The sequence below is a fragment of the Mytilus californianus genome, unplaced genomic scaffold (genome assembly GCF_021869535.1).
Source record: "Mytilus californianus isolate M0D057914Y unplaced genomic scaffold, xbMytCali1.0.p SCAF_1, whole genome shotgun sequence".
Taxonomy (NCBI): domain Eukaryota; kingdom Metazoa; phylum Mollusca; class Bivalvia; order Mytilida; family Mytilidae; genus Mytilus; species Mytilus californianus.
In genome coordinates this window covers 5,438,457-5,461,602 of record NW_026262581.1, presented here as the reverse complement: position 1 = coordinate 5,461,602, position 23,146 = coordinate 5,438,457, and the positions used below count along the sequence as shown (strand labels likewise).

Genomic DNA, 23,146 nt, shown 5'->3' with positions numbered 1-23,146 from the left:
AGGAAAAAAGGTAACGACTCGATCTTCGATAAATGCATATCAGAAGTATTATAATTAGACTATAGTGGACATGTTCGTTTATATTCTCTTGGGCAAGGGTAAATACTGAGTAACGAACTGATTTTGTCACGTCGCCGTGTCAAACTTAATCCCTTAGGATAAAAAATGATCAATTTATTTCTGCCCATATATTAATAAATGCATATTTTTTAATATTTATTTGGAATAAGTAATCTTAATAAAAAAAAAATGTTTTCTTGTCGCTAAATAATCTTCTTGTCGCTAAATTATTCTTCTTGTCGCTTCTTGACGCTTCTTGTCGCTAATTAGTGAGACCCATTTCCAACAGCATTATCTCCCTTGTTTCTAGTTTCACTTTCATGTTGATTTGAGATTTCACCTGCTTTGGTTAAGAACAGATGATGTAACGCAAGATTTTTTTCATAATTACTCATCAGTAGCAATGTCTTTTCTAAAGCATCTACATAAATTTCAATTTCACCCATTTACACGTTCAAATACGAATAAAATAATAAACTTTTTATCTGAAAGAACTACAACAAAAACACACATTGTGTGTACACTCAAAACTTTTCCAGGCCCATTGATCTCAGGCACTAACAGTTTAAAGTTTCAACCACTAACACCAGGATGCATGAAATACTTCAAATATGGATTCCATACAAGTTCCAGAAAGCAAGCAATTGGGCCACATCTATGGGTTGTTGTGAAATTGGCTATGAAGGGAGCAAGTATTATTAGTGGCAGGTACATGTAAACATTATGACTTAGTGCAGTTTTTAAGTACCCTAGTCAGTTTTAGAGAACGGCATTGCCTGTTGCACATGTACTAGACAAGATTATTTCACTATAAGTATATACTCAAAAACCTACAAGTTTAATAATTTTGAACTTAAAGTCACATGACAGATTCAACTAACTACCGATTCTCGGATAATTACTATACCTCCTCTCACAGAGTGAGTGGTAAACTACAATGACCTTGTCCATCCTGTGACCTTGTCCATCCACATGTTTTAATACATCTTTTTAAGCTTCAAAACGAATAATTTGATCTATGTAATATTGAGTGGTACCATGTTAGGAATTTTCAGACCACTTCCTGTTTAAAGATGTCATGAATTTTTTGAATTTTTATTATAACCAATGAGCATAAAGTTCTAACTAAGGAACTGTATCCCTTTCTACATGTTCTACGCATTCTCAATTGTTATGATGCAATGTCATTGACAAGGTCTTGACAACACTCATGGTTGTATGACAACAGAGGAGTGAAATTATCAGATTAATTTCACATGTGAAATCAAGGTGATTCATTGCAACCAATGTAATAAATTTATTACATTTAATTCCAGGCAGGATCAGAACTATAAAATCATTACAATTATCATTGTTATTACATACATTAATTAACATTTCGTCTAACATCTAGACGGTGTCTTCAACCTATGCCAACATTTGATAAATATATATTCAACCTATGCCTACAAACAAAATGCAATAGGTGTTGTTATAACAATTACTAATTAATAACAGGTAAAATACAGTCAGTATTTTTAAGCATTAAAATATTACTCTTTGAAAAATAAAAAAAAAACAAGAATAAAATATGTGCAATAGTGTTTTGTTACTATTAAGTAAAAATGATTTAAATAAAAAAAGACTAAAATGATAAAATAGAACACTTGATTCTAGCAAAATTGTGTTGAAGTAAATACTAAATTAATTATAAAAATACACAAAAATTGAACACGTACATGTAGTACTACAGAAAAAGAATGAAATTAAGCTATTTTATTTGAGAATTTTCATGATAAACTTTCTTATACTAAATATGCAACATACAAATAAAATAGTATTAAATCAAATTAATTTAGCAAAATGAAATTTAAAATAAGTATCAAATAAAATTTTTAAAAAATTCATTTATTAAACAGCGGCTTTCCAGTAAAAAAGTGCAGCCTTTACTTACTTAGTTTTACTTTAGAAATACGTGCTTGGTGTCGGTTTGTTTTTTATTTAAAAATATTTGAAAGGCACATACATACAGTTAAACATGCGGGATCCCAAACCTCCCCCTAACCTGGGACAGTGGTTTAACAGTAAAACATAAGAACTAACTAAACAAATCAGTTGAAAAAAGCTTAACTCATCCGATGGATACAAATAGAAATACATCTAACAAAAACACAGAGTGGACTTGGCCGGGTACTTGTATATCCCAACAACAAAAAGACATTAAGTACAGATCTGAGAGTACTCGCACTTACTGACAGCTACTTCAAAGCCACTAACAACTAATAAAAAAAATCATGCATCTAAGAACAAATGTTTTAGATATAGATATTCAGTTTGTTACCAATAGACTAGGCAGCAGAATCTAATCCACAGTGGGTACCAGTTCAGAGTTAAATCCAGACTATATGATAAAATATACATGATATGCACTACACGTAATTGTCCAGCAACATTAAAATACTCGCAATAACATACCTACAAAACTACCAAATTGGTACAATCATGACAACCACAAAGTAAAACTACTGAAGAAACAGCAAACAGTTATTGAGGTTACAATAATCCAGACTGAGTACTCAGCAGTTATGTATGCAGATGCAGCATCATATCTTCTTCGTTTTAATAAGTGTATGACTTTTGAGATAATCATAGTGAACTTTGTACAATTCTCTGTCTGTGTCAATATTGTAGGATTCAATAATGAACATTCAAAATAGATATTTTACACGAGTTAGTATTTATGAAAAAAAAAGTAAAATATCAAAAATACAGAACTATGTGTTTCAATAGTACTATATATAGTATAGTCATGATAGTCAGTATTTCTATGTATTTGAAGGAATCTATTTGAAATAGAATTAAATATTTTTATCAAATATTTTATATAATTCATTAGATTGACATTGGTATATATTTTATATGAATAGATGATCATTTAATAAAATTATAGAAATTAACACTTATTTTCCATTGTTTTGATATATTATTTTATATCAATTCCTTATGAAATAGAGATCCTCAACAAATACAATTATACCTACATTTTTACTATTACATGTAATAACAAAAATGGTATTAAAAGCTAAGTTTAAACTTGTTGTAAATTGATTAGCTCCTGATCAATTTATGTTGTTATAACGTTTAATCCGTTACAAATTATTCAACCTATGCCAACATTTTTTCATACAATTTTATACCTAAATTTCAAAATGTTGGCATAGGTTGAATGAACCCATCTAGACATGTAATAATATAGCTCCCTAAATATTTAAGTATAGACAAATTTTCATTAGTAAATAACCAAACAAATTTTGCCTCATTTGAAATATATATAAAATTGGGACAGATACAGTTTATCTCCTTGAAAAATATCTCCCTATCATTATTGTATGCTGGACAACTAGTAATAATATGTTGTTCATCTTCAACCTGATTTAGAGTACATTTCTTACAAAGCCTTTGGTCTTTTTCTATATATAAAGTTTTATACCTGTCTCTTTCTATTTTGAGATCATGTGCACTGATTCTGATTTTACATATGGCACTTCTCAATTGAAAATTGTTTAAAGATAGATACATTTCTTTCGAAAAACAAGTTTTAAGTTTGAATAAGTATCTAATTTACTACTCTTTGTATCTCTTCTTTTTGTGTTCCAAAACTTTACAAAACTATTACAAAGTTTTTTGCTTAACTGACTTGATAAAAAAGTTGAGCTTTACCTCCAAATTATGAATATTCAGCTTTTTAAAAATGTAATGTATGGATGAATACCAGCATTCAATATTATTATTAAACATGTTTTTGTTACACATATAGGTATCATACAGTAAACCATCTTTCATATTTTTTATTCTAAACCAATATTTCAGCATTGATAATACAACTGAAAAATATAAAGGGAATCTACCAAGCTCTCCTAGCACAGCTAGGTTAGAAGACTTTTTGTTTACACCTAATATATACTTCATATATCTTAAATTGGATTTATCTAAAAAATCATTCATATAAATGTGCTGTAATAAATATTCACTTTCTTTCTGGCATGCTGCAGAGCTAGTTATAAACTTACCTGTAATTTCACTGCCATACATTAAAATGGGTTTTATTGTATGGTCATATATATGTAATAGAGTAGAAATACTTGGATTGGAAGATGATAAAGATCTTTGCAATTTGAATACAGCTTTTAGTGATTTTTTGTATAATTCTTCCTTTCCTTGCTTAAAAAGTCCACTAGATATAAATTTTAAACCTAAATACTTATAATTGTTAACACATTCTATTGTAACTTTTTCGAAATAAAAATATTCTTTTAAAAGTTTACCAGGTTTGTTAAATATAATAACTTTGGTTTTAGATAGATTGACCTCTAAACACCATTTAGTACAAAATTTGGTTAAACCATCAAGTCGTTTTTGAAGACCTGCCTTGAAACTAGATAAAATATCAATATCATCTGCATACATGAGGCAGTCAATCCTGCGACCGTTTATATCAACAGTGTCTGGGCTTTCCTTAAATGCATCCGGTAAATCATTTATAAAAATCTTGAAAAGGTTTGGACTTAAAACATCCCCTTGCTTTACTCCAATTTGAGAATAAAAATTAGGAGTAAGCACATCATCTATTTTAACACATAATTCACTTTTATTGTACATATCTCTCAGGATTGCATAAAAGTTACCACCTATATTATGTTTTAATAGCTTATATTTTAAACCTGAATGAATGACTTTATCAAACGCTTTTTTGAAATCAACAAAGCAAGCATAAAGTTTCCCACCTTTCATACTGGTGTACTTATCCATTATAGTTTTTAATACAAACATGATCCGATGTCCTACTTTTACTTGAAAAACCAATCTGACATGGATTTATGATATTATTTGTTTCTAAATATTTATCAAGCCTTTTGTTTAGTATTGAATTAAATAGTTTTCCTATACACATATTAATTGTAATACCCCTGTAGTTTTTCGGTTTAGATGGATCCTCAGCTTTAAAAATTGGACAAATATATGCTGATGACCATTTTTTGGGATATATTCCTGAAGAAAATACAAGATTAAAAAGTTTTTGAAATAATGGAGCCAAAATACTAGCACCACTCTTCAGTATTTCATTTGGGAGGCCATCTAAATCGACTGCCTTTCCACATTTTAACTTACAAATAGTGTCTAACACCTCCTTGGAGGTTATCCTAAAATCCAGTTCATTGAACGAGTGGCTTAATTCCATGTTTTTGAGTATCTTGTCAATTTGATTAATTCTAGATTGATATTTATCTGGTATTTTATTAAGTGATTTAAAGTAGGTATACCAAACATTTGTATTTACTGTTTTTTCTGGACCCTCCTTTTTATCATCTTTTAGTGACTTGATTAAATTCCAGTATTCTTTTTTAATATACATGTACAGGTTACAATGTAATATACAGCCAATAATTTGACCTAAGATATGTTTTTTTTCAACAGTTCCATATCATATAATAAATACCTGTTACTTTATTATCTATTTTCAACTCATACAGGAAAGTGATACTAGTTTGCATTTACTTATTGTTATTGTTAGTAACATTAATTTAACTTTATGAGTTCTTATACATTTTACAGAGGTTTCAGACAATGGTGGAAAACCTTACCTGACCATAAAAGACTTCACTTTATTCATCTTTCCAAAAAACAGTGGAAGGAAATTTTATTAGCAATATCAGGAATTTCTGTTCTTGGAAGTCTTTATTACTGGAGCCATATACAAGAGGCCCCTATAACAGGAAGGAGAAGATTCATAGCATTTACAGATAAACAGTTTCAACGTGTGATGAGTATTGAAGCTGAGGAGGTAATCTGTTTGATAAGTTAGAGTGACTGATACAGATCTTATTTTCATAATTATGCTTTACTTTTCCATGGACATTGCATCCTTACTCAGGATTCAGATGAAAGGGAGATAACTCTAATGGTTTCCCTTACCTGCACAAAAGTTTGCTGAGGGATATAGTAATATAAAGCATAAGACAAATTACTCTTCCTATCTTCAGTAAACTTTATTAATTCTATGTTGATTGCCTGTGATTTTAATATGATTAAAAAAATGTATCAACCAATATCTGAACACTGGGAGAGTTTAGTGTTCATTTAGCATATAAAATCTACAATATGTAGGTTGAAGGAAAATTAAATTTTTGTTATTGAAAACTTTTACACAATCTCATTCTGTGAGTTATAATTGAATATCAAACAATACCAGGTTTTACTCTTATATAAGCAATAACTTTACACAATCTCATTCTGTGAGTTATAATTGAATATCAAACAATACCAGGTTTTACTCTTATATGAGCAATATAAGAAGATGTGTATTTCAAGACATATTTTGTGTTAGAAATAGTCTGATTTAAATCACATTTTTCAGTGATATTTTGATTTTAGTTTGATCAGTGCCATCTTTTAGTTTTAAATATAAGAATAAGAATATTTGGTATGATTGCCAATGAGGCAGCTATCCACCAAAAAGCACATGTACAAGGAAGTAAACAACTAACTATAGGTACCAAATCTGACACATGCAATAATTTCATAATAAATTAAAATCTTTAAAATTTTTTCTATTTAGCTTCAGGAGCAGCTAAAAGAAAAGATTCTTCCAACAAACCATCCGCTATATCCTGCTTTGTTAAAGATTGTCCAGCGATTATATTTAGCTAACACAGATATTAAAGAAGTAGAGAATCAGAAGTGGACACTAGCTATTGTAGATGACCCTGATAATGTCAATGCATTTGTTTTACCAGTAGGTATTTCAAAGGGAACCTAATTTTTCTAGTATATTCATTGATTGTTTTTATTTGATGCAATCTGCTTTTTTTACAAAAATGATAAGCAAGACAAGGTCCACAAATGATTATAATGGTCTAAATCTTCAGAAGACTTATTTGAGTTATTGCTCTTTATTGACAATTTTTACCAATATTTTGCGTTTTTGCCTAATATCTTAAAAACTATAATGGATAGACACTTTAAATAGCAAAAAATTATCAGCATGACAAGATCTACAAATAAGTCAAATTTTGGCTAAATAGTTAGTACAATCTTTATAGGAGTGATTACCCAATGATGATTTTTTAGCCTTTTTTGTGTTTTGGGCAAAAACTGAAGAAGATACAGAGAAACTGTAAAAAAATTTTTTTATCAGCAATACAAAATCAACAAAAAGAGATTTCTTGTCATGAATACTATTCTAGTCTACAATATTGGAGGTTGTCCATTGTTGAAGACGCACACAGATCTAGGTGAGCGACACAGGGTCTTTAGAGCCTCTAGTTAAATAGAGCTTGACTTTTTACTATTACATATAATACTTCATTGGATGTTTTATCATAGTAAATTAGAAAATATAGTTATAAACAGGGCTTCAAAACAGTCATATTTGCCGGACGAATCTTTCAATAAATTTCCAGATAGAAGACACTAGTATAAAAATATGGAGATGTGGTATGATTTGCCAATGAGACAACTATCCACCAAAGTTCAAATGAAGTAGATGTAAGCAATTATAGGCAACCGTACTGCCTTCAACAATGAGAAAAACTCATACTGTATAGTCGGCTATTAGAGGCCCAACATGAAAAATATGAAACAATTCAATTGAGAAACTAACAGACTAATTTACAACAAAACAATTTACGAAAAACAAATATAACAGACATGAACCTACGACAATCACTGAACTACAGGCTCCTGACTTGGGACAGGCACATAAAGAATGTGGCGGGGTAAAACTAAGCATATCTGAAAAATATGATTAAGAACGAAAATGGAAGGTCTAGGCATTTTTTTCTGGTTGAACAGTTTTCCCTTATACAGGCAAACTATTTCAGTCATAAAACTGACATGAAGCGTAATTACTGTAAAAACAAGCTCCAGTAAAATACCCTGTCATTAAAACAGTTACAAACAAGGGTTAGTTGACAGCTGTGATTTACCTTTTCACCTGACAGATTAACAGAATCAGAAATAGATCCATTAATTTGAAGTTATTTATCATGTTTAAATGGTTTGCAACTAAATAATTTTAGCAGTAGATGATATAGTTTGTCAAAATAATATAAAAACTTATTAAATTCCAAATGTTTTTGAGCAAAAAATTGACAGAACTACATTTTTACATAAGTCCTAGTGTGTGTGAGCACAGGTGTGAAATACATTTCAGGTAAGTGGTAATAGTAACATTATCTTCAATTCTTTGTCCTTATCATGAATTATGATATACTGACTGAGACATTTCCACATACATGGTTAAATTTAAATTAGGGCACTATATGAGACTATATTTTGTATCATTTAGCAGGAGCCCTTTTGATATGACTTCTCTGATTTTACACAGCGAAATTCTTGGAAAAATTTAATAAATGCATAGTTTTTCCAGCTTTATTTGATGGTCAAGTGTAGTCATTTCTATCATTTAGAAACATGTCCAATATCATGTGGTTCATGTACCACCCCCTTCTCATAGCCTTAAATTGTTAACTATATCAAAAAGAGTTAAGATTCCATCTGATAACCATATAGTTTCTTATTCTTCATGACAAGAAATTTCCAGTATTCAATGAAGTGGAGCAGTTTCTCCTAGTTTGTCTTTATCAAAAAAAAATAAAATCGGTATGACTTTTTCACCACTCAGTGCTTTCTCTAGTAAACAAAATTTTAAAGGAAGATGTTTTAAAATTTGAACATGGCTTGTTTTACTTTTAGACAGGTGATGTGTTTGTTTACACAGGACTGATTAAATTTGTGGAAACTGAAGATGAATTAGCAATTGTATTAGGACATGAAATGGCACATGCTATACTCAAACATGCAGTAAGTTTTGAATACGGGTATATAACTATAGGACTAAAACACTAAACATTAAAGTATATTTATTATGCTCAAGTTAAATGCAACATTTTATACATTTATAAAACTTGATGTCAATCAGTTTTATTGAAGAAAAAAGCTGTTTGGCCATGAGTTAACCATTTACTTTTGAAATTTCAATAGATCTTGACTAATTTCTGCATTTTTCTGAAGTTCTTTTAGGGATATTTTGAGAAAAAAGTTCACTGAACAAGGGAAATAACTCTAGCCAGATAAGAGTTTTTTTTTCAATATAAATGGTTATATAGGAAGCCTTAAAATATATTTACAAAGTTGATATTAACATTTTGTGTTCATATATAAATGCAACAAATCAGATATCAGTATACTGATAATAATGCCTTTTAATATTGCAATAAATCCAACACTATTAGTGTGTATCTTACAGTAAATAAATGGCTGAAGATTCTATGATAATGTAATTTTGGAAGAAAATCATTTTAAATTTGCAATTTTGCAATTTAAATTATTTATCGGTTTTAATCAATTGATCAAGACAAGATAGTCGAAATCAAAAACATGAATTGGTTAGACTTATAATGATTACTTTAGCTTTAAAAACTTACTCCAATTCCATATATGTACTAATTCAGTTATTTGAAAAAGGAAAATTGTGCATTGAAATAGATAACCTTTATTTAAGTTAAAATGAATGAAAATTTAATTGTAAGATAAATCATGCCATACATGGCATACATTCAATTAGCAGTCAAACAACTCATTTATTTTCGTAGGTACCAACTTTCATGAATTGTGGTCAATTGTATTTTTCTGGATTAGTCAAAGTCTGCATACAAGCCCATAGGAAATGTATACATAGTTGAACATTTAAATTCATGATATACCCATACATTGTCACCACAAAATCTACGTAAATGTGTATCCAACCAATGTTAATGAATCCACAGTATTTCAAAAGAATTATTTTTCATGAATTACAAAATAGCCACATAAAGTCCTAATTGAACATTTCAAAAAAGGGATATTTTGGTGTCTGATTTTTTTTGGTGGGTGTTGTTAAAGCAGTTTTTAGAAGATTTCTTTGATTAATGTTGTGACATGTTAATTCCCTCAGTTTGTTTTTAACCTTTAATGAATTATGATTTTGCAGGCAGAGTCACTTAGTCAGGCCCAGTGGGTAGATTATTTTGTGATACTGATTATGGCAGCTTTGTGGGCTGTAATACCATATGATGGAATTGCTTTTGTTTTCAACTGGTTTGTTCACAAAGTAACTAAGGTAAATGTATATAAGAGTTACAGTATGGTGGACATGCATATAAAACACTATCACAAAGTTACTTAAATAGGAAAATAATGGAGGTACCAGGCAGAGCAATGTATGAAAGGGCCTATCAATGACAATAATAGTATTAACTGTACTTGAGTAAGTCTAAAATCAACAAGCACAAGTAATATTTTGGAATGAGATATCAGTTCACTTCATTTTTTTTAAGCATAGTTCATAGAATGATAGTACGTAACAAATTTTCACATTTCATAAATGGGCTTATATCAGTTACTGAATAAAGTTTGAAAAAGTGCCATTCAGTCTGAAAAATTGTAAGTGAATGATTAAAAACATGCATTTTGATAACTGCTCTATAAAGTAGAAGGTGTGATTTAAAGTCAGTTTGGTCCCAAATCAAATGTTATTATAGGATTAAACGAAGGACTTTTATGATATGTTTGTGAGTGACTTGGTACAGTTTATACACCAATAAATTCCTTTAAAAAGGCGTTTAATCCTTATAATTCTTTAAAATTGGAGATAAGGAATTTATTTTTCCACACTCGTAACCTCTATCACACGTAAATTGTATATTTGTGTCATTGAATAGGCCTAGCGCATGAATATATTTGTTGATTAACGCAAAAATATGTACTCCATGAAATTTGCAATCTGATAAAAAATAAACTACAAAAACTCTTATTATCATTCAAACGAATGTTTTGTGTTTATTATCTAATTTAACTATTAAGACCTGTTAACGCGAATTGAAAATAAATTTTGTTAACGTCGATCCGGATTGTGTCATTATCGCCGCCATCTTGTTTACGTTGGTTACGAAAAGAAGTTCGGTCAACGTCGTCTATCGAAAAATAAACAACGTCAAGAACAACTACCGGAAGTCCTCTCAACCAATCATATCAACGTATTCTCTAATATGCAAATCATATAAGAATTATTTTTATATATCTCCAATTAGCAGAATTAAATGTTGAATCTAGTACATGTTTATACTTTAAAGACAATGGAATACATGTATATCTTTTTTGTTGGTTATTTAGCAGTATTCAGTAAAATTATGAAATTAAACAAAATCTTGACTGTTGACTTCCACATATTCAGGAATTATACAAATCACAACCGTTGCCCAAAATTATGTAAGTGCTTTTTTGTGTTTCTGCTCTTGTGCTTTCATGTCATGCAACATATTCATAGAAAAGGCTTATTAGAAATACCTCTTATAATGTCAAGGTCAATTGTGTAATCCAGTTTAAGGTAATATTTTTCATTTTGTGTAAGTGGTTATTTTGAAGTACAACAGGGTATAAAGATGAAGATAATAGATAAGTATGCATGAAAGAGAATAAAAAAGTGATACTTTCTTTTTCAGTATATGTTGCACTTACCACATAACAGGTTACATGAAACAGAGGCAGACAAAGTTGGCTTAGAACTAGCTGCTAAAGTATGTCATAAATTATTTCACCACTTTGTTAGTGATTTATTTCAGATTACTGGAGTTAAGTTTAACCCTCTAAATACTCTATTAAAACTTCACTTAAAATAACTCTTATACTATCTGAATACTTATAGAATAATTAATCCAAGAATTCAAATATAGAAAAATATACGAGTGACAGAATAACACATTAATTCACGAATGTGCATAGCACATTCGTTAATTATCAGTGTTGTTTGGTCACAAGTTGAATATGTTTCGATATTTGGATTCTTGAATTAGTTATTCTTTTTATTACATTGACCTTGGACTTTTTAATGAAAATAAAGAAAAAAATGAAAGGAACTATATCTTTTTCTACACTTTCTCAATTGTATTGCTGCAACGTCATCGACAAGGTCTTGACTACACCCATTTTTGTATGACATCAGAGGAGTGAAATTATCGGTTTTTATTACACTGGGAAATCACGGTATTTCATTGCAATCAATGTAATAGAACTTGATATTTAAAGGGGTGAAGAGTGAGAAATTCCATATTATCCCCAATCAAACTTGAACAGAATTTCATTACAGAAAAGCAAACATAATTTATGAATTGATATTCATCTCCCCTAAAAACTGATTGCAATGATTGAAAAACAACAGTGTTATTCTAACCTTTATCAATAAGTTTATTATTCTTAAAGAAAGAATTAAGGACAACTCTGAACTGGTTAGATTTATTAGTAAAATTACCATAAAAAACTGGATGTGAAATCCCACTTTTAAAAATAAATTCTGCAGGTTGAATCATACTTACACATAAAATATTCTATACATTTATGTATTCGTAATTAAGTGAGTAAAAGTTTATATGCCTGGTTTTAAAGTATTTTAGTAATAATTAGGTTACATGTATGTGCGTTGAAATTAGAGAAATCAGTGTTAACACAAGCATATAGAACCAACTGAGAAATGTACACTCCTTGAAAAGGAACCAACAGAATATCTTTATCAAGAAAAGGAAAATTCACAATAGGACAGGAAAAGGTGTCCCATCTATTAAAATTTTTGGTATGAAGATTACTATGAGAAATTATAATATCAAGGTCTAAAAATCTACATTTATTGTCTACTATTAAAATTAGATAGATTAAGAATGAGATGGACAAATTTCATTTGCATATTTAATCAAATCTGGTTTGCTTATGGACAGTGTATAAATTGCCTAAGTATCTGCAGATATTATGAATCATATATATGTAGGACTCAAATCAATGGTGTGTTCCAGATCTATGGCAGATCCCTAATCTATGGCAAATATGACGTCATGCCATCCCAAATCTATGGCAGATATGTTACAATCCTAATCTATGGCAAGTTTTGTAATTTTCTAATCTATGGCGGATTTTGTGCATATGGAAAACAAGGCAGTACATATACGACCGATGCCTTTTCTTAAACAAGTGGAAATGTATGAAAACGGAAGCATGTTTATAAACATTTTTGAAACAAACATTCCATACCATAATACAGACTTCAGGATTAAAATGATGCGCCCCGGAAAAATGAACATTTCTTATCTGTGCATGGTACCTGTTTAGTCTATTTATTAAACCAACTAATAAAAATAGTAGTCCCATGACAAACAAGAAAGCAGTTTTTTATAAAAAGAATTTTAAAAAACAGTTTAATTTTTCATAAAATATTTATTTGAGCGTTAATCAATTTTTTTTTAACTAATGATGATTGAAGTCAAAGTGGTATCCTGTAATTTCATCTCTCACTTCATATACTTTGCCAGGCTTAGATGCTCAAATATTAATTATAATTCCCTACTAAAATATCCACTACTAAAAACAGCCATGCCTTTATTCATCGCAGGATTCGGACAGTACAGCACATCTTCCTTTAAACCATCGGCAAATTGTTTTTAGAGGGAGAGTGTTTCTCTGTGTTTTTGTTTGTAAAAATTTGAAATCTGTGAGCCCCTTGTTAAATATTTGTTTTTGGTTTACATCATACAATTAAAAGAAAAAAATTATAAATGGTGTTCAAATCTATGCCGGTTCTGCCAACGTTAGCGCTGGCAACGTTGACGTAATTATGGCGTTATTTAATTGTGACACTATATGTTACTCTTTTCCCCCGGAAAATTACGCAATTTCAAGATCTGCCATAGATTTGGAGAAAACAAAAAACTGCCATAGATTTGATTTGTAACGTCATATTTGCCATAGATTAGGAATCTGCCATACATTTTGAACCCACAATAGATTTGAGTCCTACATATATATACCAAGTGGAGTTCTATTGGGTCTTATGCAGTTAAGGCAGACATTGTGTTTCATAACAATAAAGGAATAAATTGTAATAAGAGTGGAACAGCTAGTTATAAGTTTATTTTGTTCTATGATTTCAAAACGAGCCTTTGGTGAGTTTATTATTATTATTGAAGTTAGATAATTGAGTTGATATCAATGACAAGAAATATCCCACTGTCATGAGTTGTTCAACCTATTTCTCTTATGGTAAAAATAAGAAAATTCAGTGAAATATTTTTTATTTCACAATCAGAATCTTCACTTAAGAAATGAATGCTCTTTTTGTAAATTTATTGTGGTGTAAAAACGTTGACCGAAGTACATTTTATATGAAGCGCAGAAGCAGAAGCGCTTCATTCCTAAAAATATGCACCCGGTCAACGCTTTTACAACCCTATAAAATTACTAAAAGAAGCATTCAATACTTATCATTATATTTTCTTGCTAAGATCATGAAAACACGATTTCTATCAAGTTTTTCTTTTGTTTACCTGTGCACTTTATTGTGGAAGCTCGTGTCATTATGAATGTTACATTTCATGTTGAAATGAAGATTAATTTCAGAATGACGCAAGATTGCTGTTAGCCAATCAAAATAACGTAACCCAGACTACTGTTAACATCAGAGTTTTTCAAGCTAATGCACTCTTCAAAAACGAATCAGATTTGACCAAAAAAATACTTTCAGGTGAAACATGTCAGTGTTTTTTGCATAAATGTATTAGTAAAGAAATCATAAATCTCCATTGCCATGAAGTCTGTTATGCTTTTGAAAGTCATCATTGACGCTGTGAATAGCCAATGGAAATGTTTAAATTTGTAACAGATAGTAGGATAGGCCAATCAAATAAAGGCATTTTTGTATCACTTATTCATATCGCATTCCATTTAGTGTGATATCTCTTCATGTCAGATATAGAGAACAGGCCACAAACATAAGAGAATTCTTCTTATCAACTCTTGTTTGATATTACTATTAATGCTTGTTCCGAACTATTGAGGAAAGAATACATACCTGTAATTTTAGTTACTGGTATTTTGAAAATGTTAATAAAAGAAGATATGGGGTATATATTAGTGAGACAGCAACCCAATGGCACAAGCAACTGAAAGACATCTACTTTTCTCAGATTAAGAACAACAAACTTGGAACTTCTTCGCTTTACATGCCTTTGTATTTGTGATCACATGCATGTATCATTTATGCTACACCAGGTGTGTACACTACACAAAATACTGAGAAATCTCTCTAAACCAAAACCAATTTTGGAGGGAAATTGGTTTTATTAGAATTCTCTTTGGTGCACACAGTTTAATTGATTAAAGGATATTTCATGAAATTCTTGTAAGAAATCCTTGCAGATTACTGTAAGATTGCAAATTTATGTGAGGGGTTTATTTTTCACAAATTTCACAATTTTTTAAGCACAAAAATAAAACCCTGTGAATTGGTTTAGCAAAATTAATCATGAAATTTAAATTGTGAAAAAATAAACCACTTAAATTACTGGTACAGTATATATCTTGGCATACCAAATTTGTGTATACTATTCTGTTGTCTTCAGATATCTGGAATGATATAGTCAAAATTTCAAATGACTGCTATAAAGTACAGTTTTAATTTAAGAAAAGTTACAGATTCTTTTGTACAGCTACTGTATTTTGTCTTTGATTTTTTATGATGCACATTATAAACTGTAGGCATGTTTTGATGTGAGATTTGGAACTGTTTTCTGGAGAAAATTTGAATTTAAAGACAAACTTGAAAATGGAAAGCGTCCAGAATGGTTATCAACTCATCCAGCCAGTGATAAAAGAGTAGACTTCTTTGAACATTTTATTCCTGAGGTTTGTTTTTTTTTCTTTGAAATTCATAGCATGACAAATTTGCTAAACAAAGCAATAGTTTACACATAAAACAACAGAACGTATAATAATCCAAAATGTGCATAGTTTCACTGTTATCCCTTACATTCTGATTCTTAAAAAAAAATTTGTTTACTTAATGTTTATTTATATATGAAGTTGTATTCTAATTTTATAAACGAAACTAATAAGAAATAATCTTCAAATATTTCAACCAGTTAGAAGCTCAGTTTACTGTCTTCAAAGTGATCTCTGTGCAGCCAGGAATTTAGCATTGCCTTTTCAGTTACCTAAAGTACACTCACTATGAAAAAATAGATTACAATGTTTTTTTCTTTATAACTATCATATTAAAACATATAGATGGGGATTCACACTTTATTTTATACCTCTGTTATGAAGGAGGTGTATACTGCTATATGTCTGTCTGTCCACCCATCTGTCCGTATGTCTGTGAGATAGACAGGATAATTTTGGAAATGAATATCCTTGCTTGGTAAGAATTTAAAAACATGTTATTGCCCAAGAATGATAAAAATAATTATGACCCATAAAATGCAGGAAATATTTGTGTACAAAAGTGTAATAGAGATGCCAGTCTAGCAACAGGTGAAAATAAATGAATAAATCCACTGTAATTATTACCAGCATAAATAAAATGTTAAAACATTACCAACATAATTTTAAATGTATATTTTTTTTTCTATAGTACATAGAGATGAGAAAACAGTGTAGATGTCCACCATTATCAGAAAAAGATCCAAGAAGATTACTTCCTCCTCTTAAAGAAAAGATTGATAATCTTATTACTTCTAAAAGATCAAGGGGAAACATCGAAAGATTAAGGATTGCACCTGCAAGTCGTAAACCACTACCTTTACCAAATCAGGCAAACGACCCATCAACAAGGAACCAACAGACCAATCAAACAATTCCTAATGACAAAGACACAACTGAAAAAGAAAACATTATGTCAACAGCTTCTCCTATCAGGTCAGATAAAAATGATAAACAAGTACCTGATGATGGGATTGTTGAAGCAGAAAGTGAAAAAGCTGTTTCTTCTCCTAAATTTGTGCCAAATGTTATTATATCACAGGACCTGGATAGTAGAGGCAAAAATATTCAAGTTGGAAGAAATGAAGAAGTAATAGGGGCTTGATGACTTATTTATTAGGTTTATTATTATTAGATTGTTTTTTTATAGTTATAACTATTAATGTTTTTTTTTTTATTAATTTCCTTTTTGCAAGTGGAAGATCCAATTGATACTATAATTGGTAGGTCAAAATTAAGCACTTGTCAACTTTCTGCTGTTTAATAAAGCTGTGCAGTGTAGGGCTATTTGGGGTTGAATTGTCAAAAGAATATTATTTGATAAATCTATCCTCCTGAAAGGGATCAAAAAGGTATAAATCAGTCAAATATCATTTGGAGTTGGAGTATATAAGCTATATATTGCTCTTAGAAATAGCTCTTCTTTTACAATTTGCATTACAAAAATATAAAATTATTATTCTAGTCCTGACAGTTTTTTTGGAAAGAAATATCTCAGGGTTAAATTGTTAACACATAACTTTGTGTCCAGCTGAGTGTCTTTCATATTTATATATCACAGTTAATATACTAATTTTAGCAAGTGAATTTTCAGCATAGTATGTGTCTCTGTCACTGAATTTTTAGAAGAAATGTACTCAGTACATTGACTCTTTACTTTTGAATAAGCATTATTTTCAAATAATATTTACAAACTTTTTTGCATTATATATTGCAATATTTTATACTTTTTCTGACCATGATATTGTGTTATATTATGTGCTGAATGTTAAAAAGAGTCAATCAATCTTAGCACGAAGTGTTAAGATACTGTTGTACACTTTAGAAGTTAGTTTTCTATTATAAAATTAAATTGTAATACAATTTATTATTCATTTTCATTTTCTTGCTATTTCACATAAGAGTGAAAAATGTGGTTTATTTGCAAAATATCTAATAAACCCCCTTTGAATTAAACTCATTTTTGCAAAATTTATCTCCCCTGGCAAAAATCAGAGATTATTTATTCATGAAGAAGTTAGTAATTTTAGTGTTATTAAATGGTGTTTATAGATTTAAGGCATTTTAAATTCTTTGAACTTTTTTGTAACTTATAAAAATGTTAATATCAACTTTAAAAGAAACCCAAGCAAAACAATCATGATTGCTGCCCATTGATTCTCAATTGTGTACTCAGTTAAAAATGTCTATTTACTTTAAAGGTAAAATATTAATACATCAGCTCAAAATGCATTTATATAGATTGCTGGCCTTGCATGATTAACCTTTTTGTTAGGTTCATAACTGAGTTAGATTCAAATGTTAAAGCAAATATTTCTGATATTTTTTTATTTTCAATAACTTGAAGTTAAGTACAGTTCTTTATCCCTGTTCATGTATTTTGGTGAATACTGTGGATTCATTCATTTCTGTGGGTACATTGTACTAGTATTTGTGGGTCGAGTAAAAATTGTAAATTAATAGATATTTGATTTCGTGGTTTTGCCAAAGTCTACCTTGAAGCCTATAAAAAATTTGTACTTAGTTGAACCTTTAAATTTAGTTGTTCACCTATACCCATAAAATCCATAAAAATTGGGAACCAATGAATGATAATGAATCCACAGTGTTATGTTAATGAAGTGAAACACATAAATCCAGGAATGCAGCTGCTTCTGACTAGCCTCATGCTATCTTTTTCAAGCAATTTGAAGAAATAACTCATTTCTGCCTGAGGCTGAATCAATCTAAGCGCATTCAAATAGTTCATTCCATTTACAAAGCAGTAAATGGAACAGTCCTCATTCCTTCTATTATGTCTATCCATCAGAGTACATGGAATCAGGCTAATTCAGACATAATCTAATAATCAAAATTCATTCTGATTCATAACTCAAGCACATATATTTTTTATACATATTATATTTATTGTTGATGAGCAGAAAATATTTTGTAACTTTATTTTTTTAACATGTTAAAAAGATCAAACATAATATATTGTTATGAAAAATCTCATCATATGAATCTAGAAAGCTTTTTTGAGCTGTCATTGAGAAGGTATGCAGTGTTTTTTAATTAGGGTTACTATATATTGAATTCTTTATGAAATTTCTACAATGACAGATTAGATTTGCAGGAGTACATTTTTAACTAGACATGCAGGTCCTTCTATCAAACAAAAATTGTTTTTTGTTTTTTTTTCTTTCCCATTGCTATTTGCTGCCTGTAATCATTTTTCTTTGCTGGGTGAAGAAATGTGTTTTACTGATGGATTTCAATAATGTATCATTGTCAATTGTTTAGTCTTTTAAAGTGACTAAACAAATGTTGTCCTTAAAAGTTAGTAATAAGAACTTTTCAGCCATAATGTCAATTTTCACTAATCATATATTTTCCTTAATAAAAGAAATATACAACAAAATTAACAAGAAATTGAGAAAGGAATCTGTTCTTTTTTTTAATTAAGCTATTTATTGAAAACACATTATTAAAAAAATGCATTACCTATGTGAACATGAAATTATAAAGTTTTTGCTTATAGATTTTACTCATAATCGAATCAATGGTTTGGAAATGATATAGAGCAAAGGAATACCAATTTTTTAAAGAATTGGGTAAAGGATATTACCAAAACAGTTTAAAGATTAAAAAAAAATACAAAAGCATAGCTCTCTCTTTCTCAAAATCACCCCAGAAAAATGAAATTGACTCCATAGTTCATTCTTTCTTTTTTTAATCAAATGAATTTTCTGAACAAAGAATGAAATGCAAATGGACTTTCCTAATAAATACATGTATTATGTTAGGCTCTGTCCCCTCAGTCATGCTCCATTGACTTCAAAAATTAAATATTAAGTTTTCAGATTACTTTTGTTTATAAAAAGCTGTTTATGATTATATAAAAATTGAAATTGATAAATGGAATACTGATGCATTAGCATTCATTCTCATCAGTTTTGAGGAGAAAATATTAATCTTTGGTCCCTCAATCATCTTTTATTGACTATGGACGTTTTGTAATTGTTCAAATGAAAAGTTTTCTGGTTAGACAAATTTAAAGAGAAATATTTACAGCAGAATATTACATTGGTAGCATTGAATTACATTGATTTCCCAGTTAAATAAAAACCGATAATTTCACATGTGAAATAAACATGGTTATTTCACTCTCTGACGTCATACAACAATAGGCGTTGTCAAGACGTCGATAACTTCGGATCAAAACAAATTGGGAATGCGTGGAAAAAAGATATAGTTCCTTACATTTTCTACATTAATTTCATTAAAAAAAGCCATTTGCCAATGTAATAAAAAGAATAACTAATCAAAGAATTCAAATATCGAAAAATATTCAACTCGTGACCGAACAACACTGATAATTAACTCAAGCGCTACGCGCATTCGTGAATTAATGTGTTGTTCGGTCACTCGTTGAATATTTTTCTCTATTTGAATTCTTCGATTAGTTATTCTATAAATATTTATATTTGGTACATGTATCATCCTGTTGCATTATTAGTATATGAGGCTCTATCATGTAGTTATGCTTCAAGCAAAAGCATATGTCAAAGTAAAAACGACAGCAAATACGGTCAAGCCACAGTAATAGAGGCCTTGGTGGGCTAGTTGTGGGGGAAGTTAATTTACATCTATTACTCCATTGATTTGACCAAACAGGGTATGGTTTAAATGGAATTTTGATTTTCTGTATTCAAGAAAAGGTTTGAAGCAGTGATATTTGTATCTTATCATATAATTACACACCCACTCCAAAGGAGCGGAGGTTACGGCTTACCTTGTCATTAAATATTTGTTTCATTTTTCTCAGGATCTTCAAACCAAGACTTTCTGAAATTTGGAATGAGCATGCTATACTATGTAATGCTTCCTGTTTACTAAATTATTTATTATTTACTTACTTATTTTTTCACATAATGACCATGTATGTAATTTTTGTCACATTTTACTCAGGAACTACAAAACAGAGCTTTCTGAAATTTAGTATCAAGATTCATGTGAGCATGGTATTTTGTGTGGTGTTTTCAGATTGACTGTTCATCAACTTCTTATTTACTGAATACTTATGTATTCTTCCACATAATGCCAATATTTGAAATTTCAGCTAATTTTTCTCAGAACTACCAGTCAAGGCTTTCCAAAATTTGGAATCAACCTTCATATGAGCACGCTTTACAGTGTGATGTGTTTTAACATCTATCACTCACACTGTTAACAGAATACTTATTGTGGGAGTATCATTAGTGAGCAATAGCTCACATTTTTTTTTATGTCTCAATCAGGGACAGACACAGGATTTGATGTTAGGGGTTCGATAGCCTAGGAATGGACCTTGGCAAACATTTCTGACATTCATGAAATAATAAATGGTTCTCATGTAGAGAAAATGTACATTTCAGTTGTAATATGAAATTTATTATGTGAAGCCAATTCTTGAAAAAAATCAGAATTGATTATTTTTATTCTGTGATATTTGAAAGTTACATATTTTAAGAGATTAATAAAAAAATAACTTTAAAGTGTCTTATGAATTATGGCCAAAGAATCTATTTTTAATTGAACTTTTTGAGAATAGATCAGTGTCTGAGTGATATGAGGTATATATTACTGTTTGAACTTTTCTGATGAGTCTGTATTGTTAATTCAAAAAGTGCCATCACAATGTACATCACAATGTTTATATCAATATTAGCAGATGCAGGGTATATTAAGATGAGACAGCAACCCATAACAAGAAAAACCTTAATCACTACAGAAAGATTAAGATATGGACTATTAACAACTTAGGACAAGGGATGATGTTATATTGATTTCATTGTTCAAATGAATACAGTGATCATTATTTCATTTTTAGCTCACCTGGCCCATTACTTGGCGACTGTCGTCGTCGTCATTGTCCGTTGTCGTTAACTTTTACAAAAATCTTCTCCTCTGAAACTACTGGACCAAACTTGGCCACAATCATCATTGGGGTATCTAGTTTAAAAAATGTGTCCAATGACCCTGCCTGCCAACCAAGATGGCCGACATGGCTAAACATAGAACATAGGGGTAAAATGCAAGTTTTGTCTATTATTTTGAAAACCTTTATAAATAGAGAAAATCTGACAGTGGCAAAAATAATCAGAATGTTGAGCTCTACCAATTGTTCATATACGTCAAAATTGTCAGACGACTTCTTATTGGAGTTATTGCTGTTAAATGACAAATTTTACCATTTTTTTTCATTTTTTACTACTATCTTGAAAACTATAGATGAAGAGAAATTTTAAATCGCAAAAATGATCAGCAAGACAAGTTTTACAAATAAGTTATCATAGTCGAAATGGTCAGTCAACTCCTTATTAGAGTTATTGCCCTTTGATCACGATTTTTAACAATTTTTAGTGTTTTTGCCTCATATCTTAAAAATTATAATAGATAGGTAGAAAATTAAATAATCAAAAATGATCAGCAAGACAAGATTTACATTAAAGACAAGTGGAGGAAATTGTCCGACAACTCCTTATTGGAGTTATTGCCCTTTAATGACAAATTTCCATTGTCTGTTAACTTTTACAAAAATCTTCTCCTCTGAAACTACTGGGCCAAATTTAACCAAACTTGGACACAATCATCATTTGGGTATCTAGTTTTAAATATATGTCTGATAGCATGATTGTAAACATATACATTCCTGAATTGTAGATCCAGTGTTTGTTTACTATTACTTTTAAATAACTAGTTATTGGTATCTTCTAGAGTTTGACATTGTAAGAGATGCACACACAATGGCTGGCAAGTGAACTAGATAAACATTTTAATTTTCAAAAGTCACATTGACAACTGATAAAGTAATTGTATTAATTACTAATGGAAAGAAAAATAAATTAACATTTTTTTCCAAGTTCAATTGCCTTATTAAGTTTTTCAAGGACACCATTTTGCTACCTTAGTTTTATAAAAATAAGGAAATGTTGTATGATTAGACCAGTTATATCATTTAAGAATGTTTTGATGTATAGTGTTTGACATTTTTAATGGGATTTTGGACTTATCTTGTGATATTTTATACATTGTGGTTTGTTGTTGTTTGGATTTGTTGTTGGTTTTTATTCATATTATTTCTGAAGGGATGATTATATTGAAAATGGAAACATAGATTAATGGAAAGGACTTGAGGAAATAATTATATTCTAAACTATCCCTCAGATAATCCATACTTAATTTTGAAAGTGAACAGACTACATGCATGCTAGTCTCAGGCAGAGACATATAAAGTGCCCAAGATTGG

At 29.8% G+C, this 23,146-nt stretch overlaps 1 protein-coding gene across 1 annotated transcript; it reads left to right on the top strand.

Annotated features, from left to right (window-relative positions):
- The first annotated feature begins 365 nt into the window (after positions 1-365).
- Positions 366-21,392, top strand: LOC127739460 (metalloendopeptidase OMA1, mitochondrial-like). Its single transcript, XM_052201519.1, has 8 exons — positions 366-768; positions 5,653-5,881; positions 6,656-6,832; positions 8,794-8,901; positions 10,070-10,198; positions 11,580-11,654; positions 15,655-15,801; positions 16,529-21,392. Exons 1-8 carry the CDS (start codon positions 464-466, stop codon positions 16,979-16,981), a joined length of 1,623 nt encoding a protein of 540 aa, XP_052057479.1. The 5' UTR covers positions 366-463; the 3' UTR covers positions 16,982-21,392.
- The last annotated feature ends 1,754 nt before the right edge of the window (positions 21,393-23,146 follow it).

What these genes read in the sequence shown, in the direction of transcription:
- LOC127739460 (XM_052201519.1), top strand. Translation starts at nt 464, where the DNA reads ATGTCTTTTCTAAAGCATCTACATAAATTTCAATTTCACCCATTTACA. An exon ending in TGAGTATTGAAGCTGAGGAG is followed by an intron (nt 5,882 to 6,655) that starts GTAATCTGTTTG and finishes TTTTCTATTTAG; the next exon opens with CTTCAGGAGCAGCTAAAAGA. An exon ending in ATGCTATACTCAAACATGCA is followed by an intron (nt 8,902 to 10,069) that starts GTAAGTTTTGAA and finishes ATGATTTTGCAG; the next exon opens with GCAGAGTCACTTAGTCAGGC.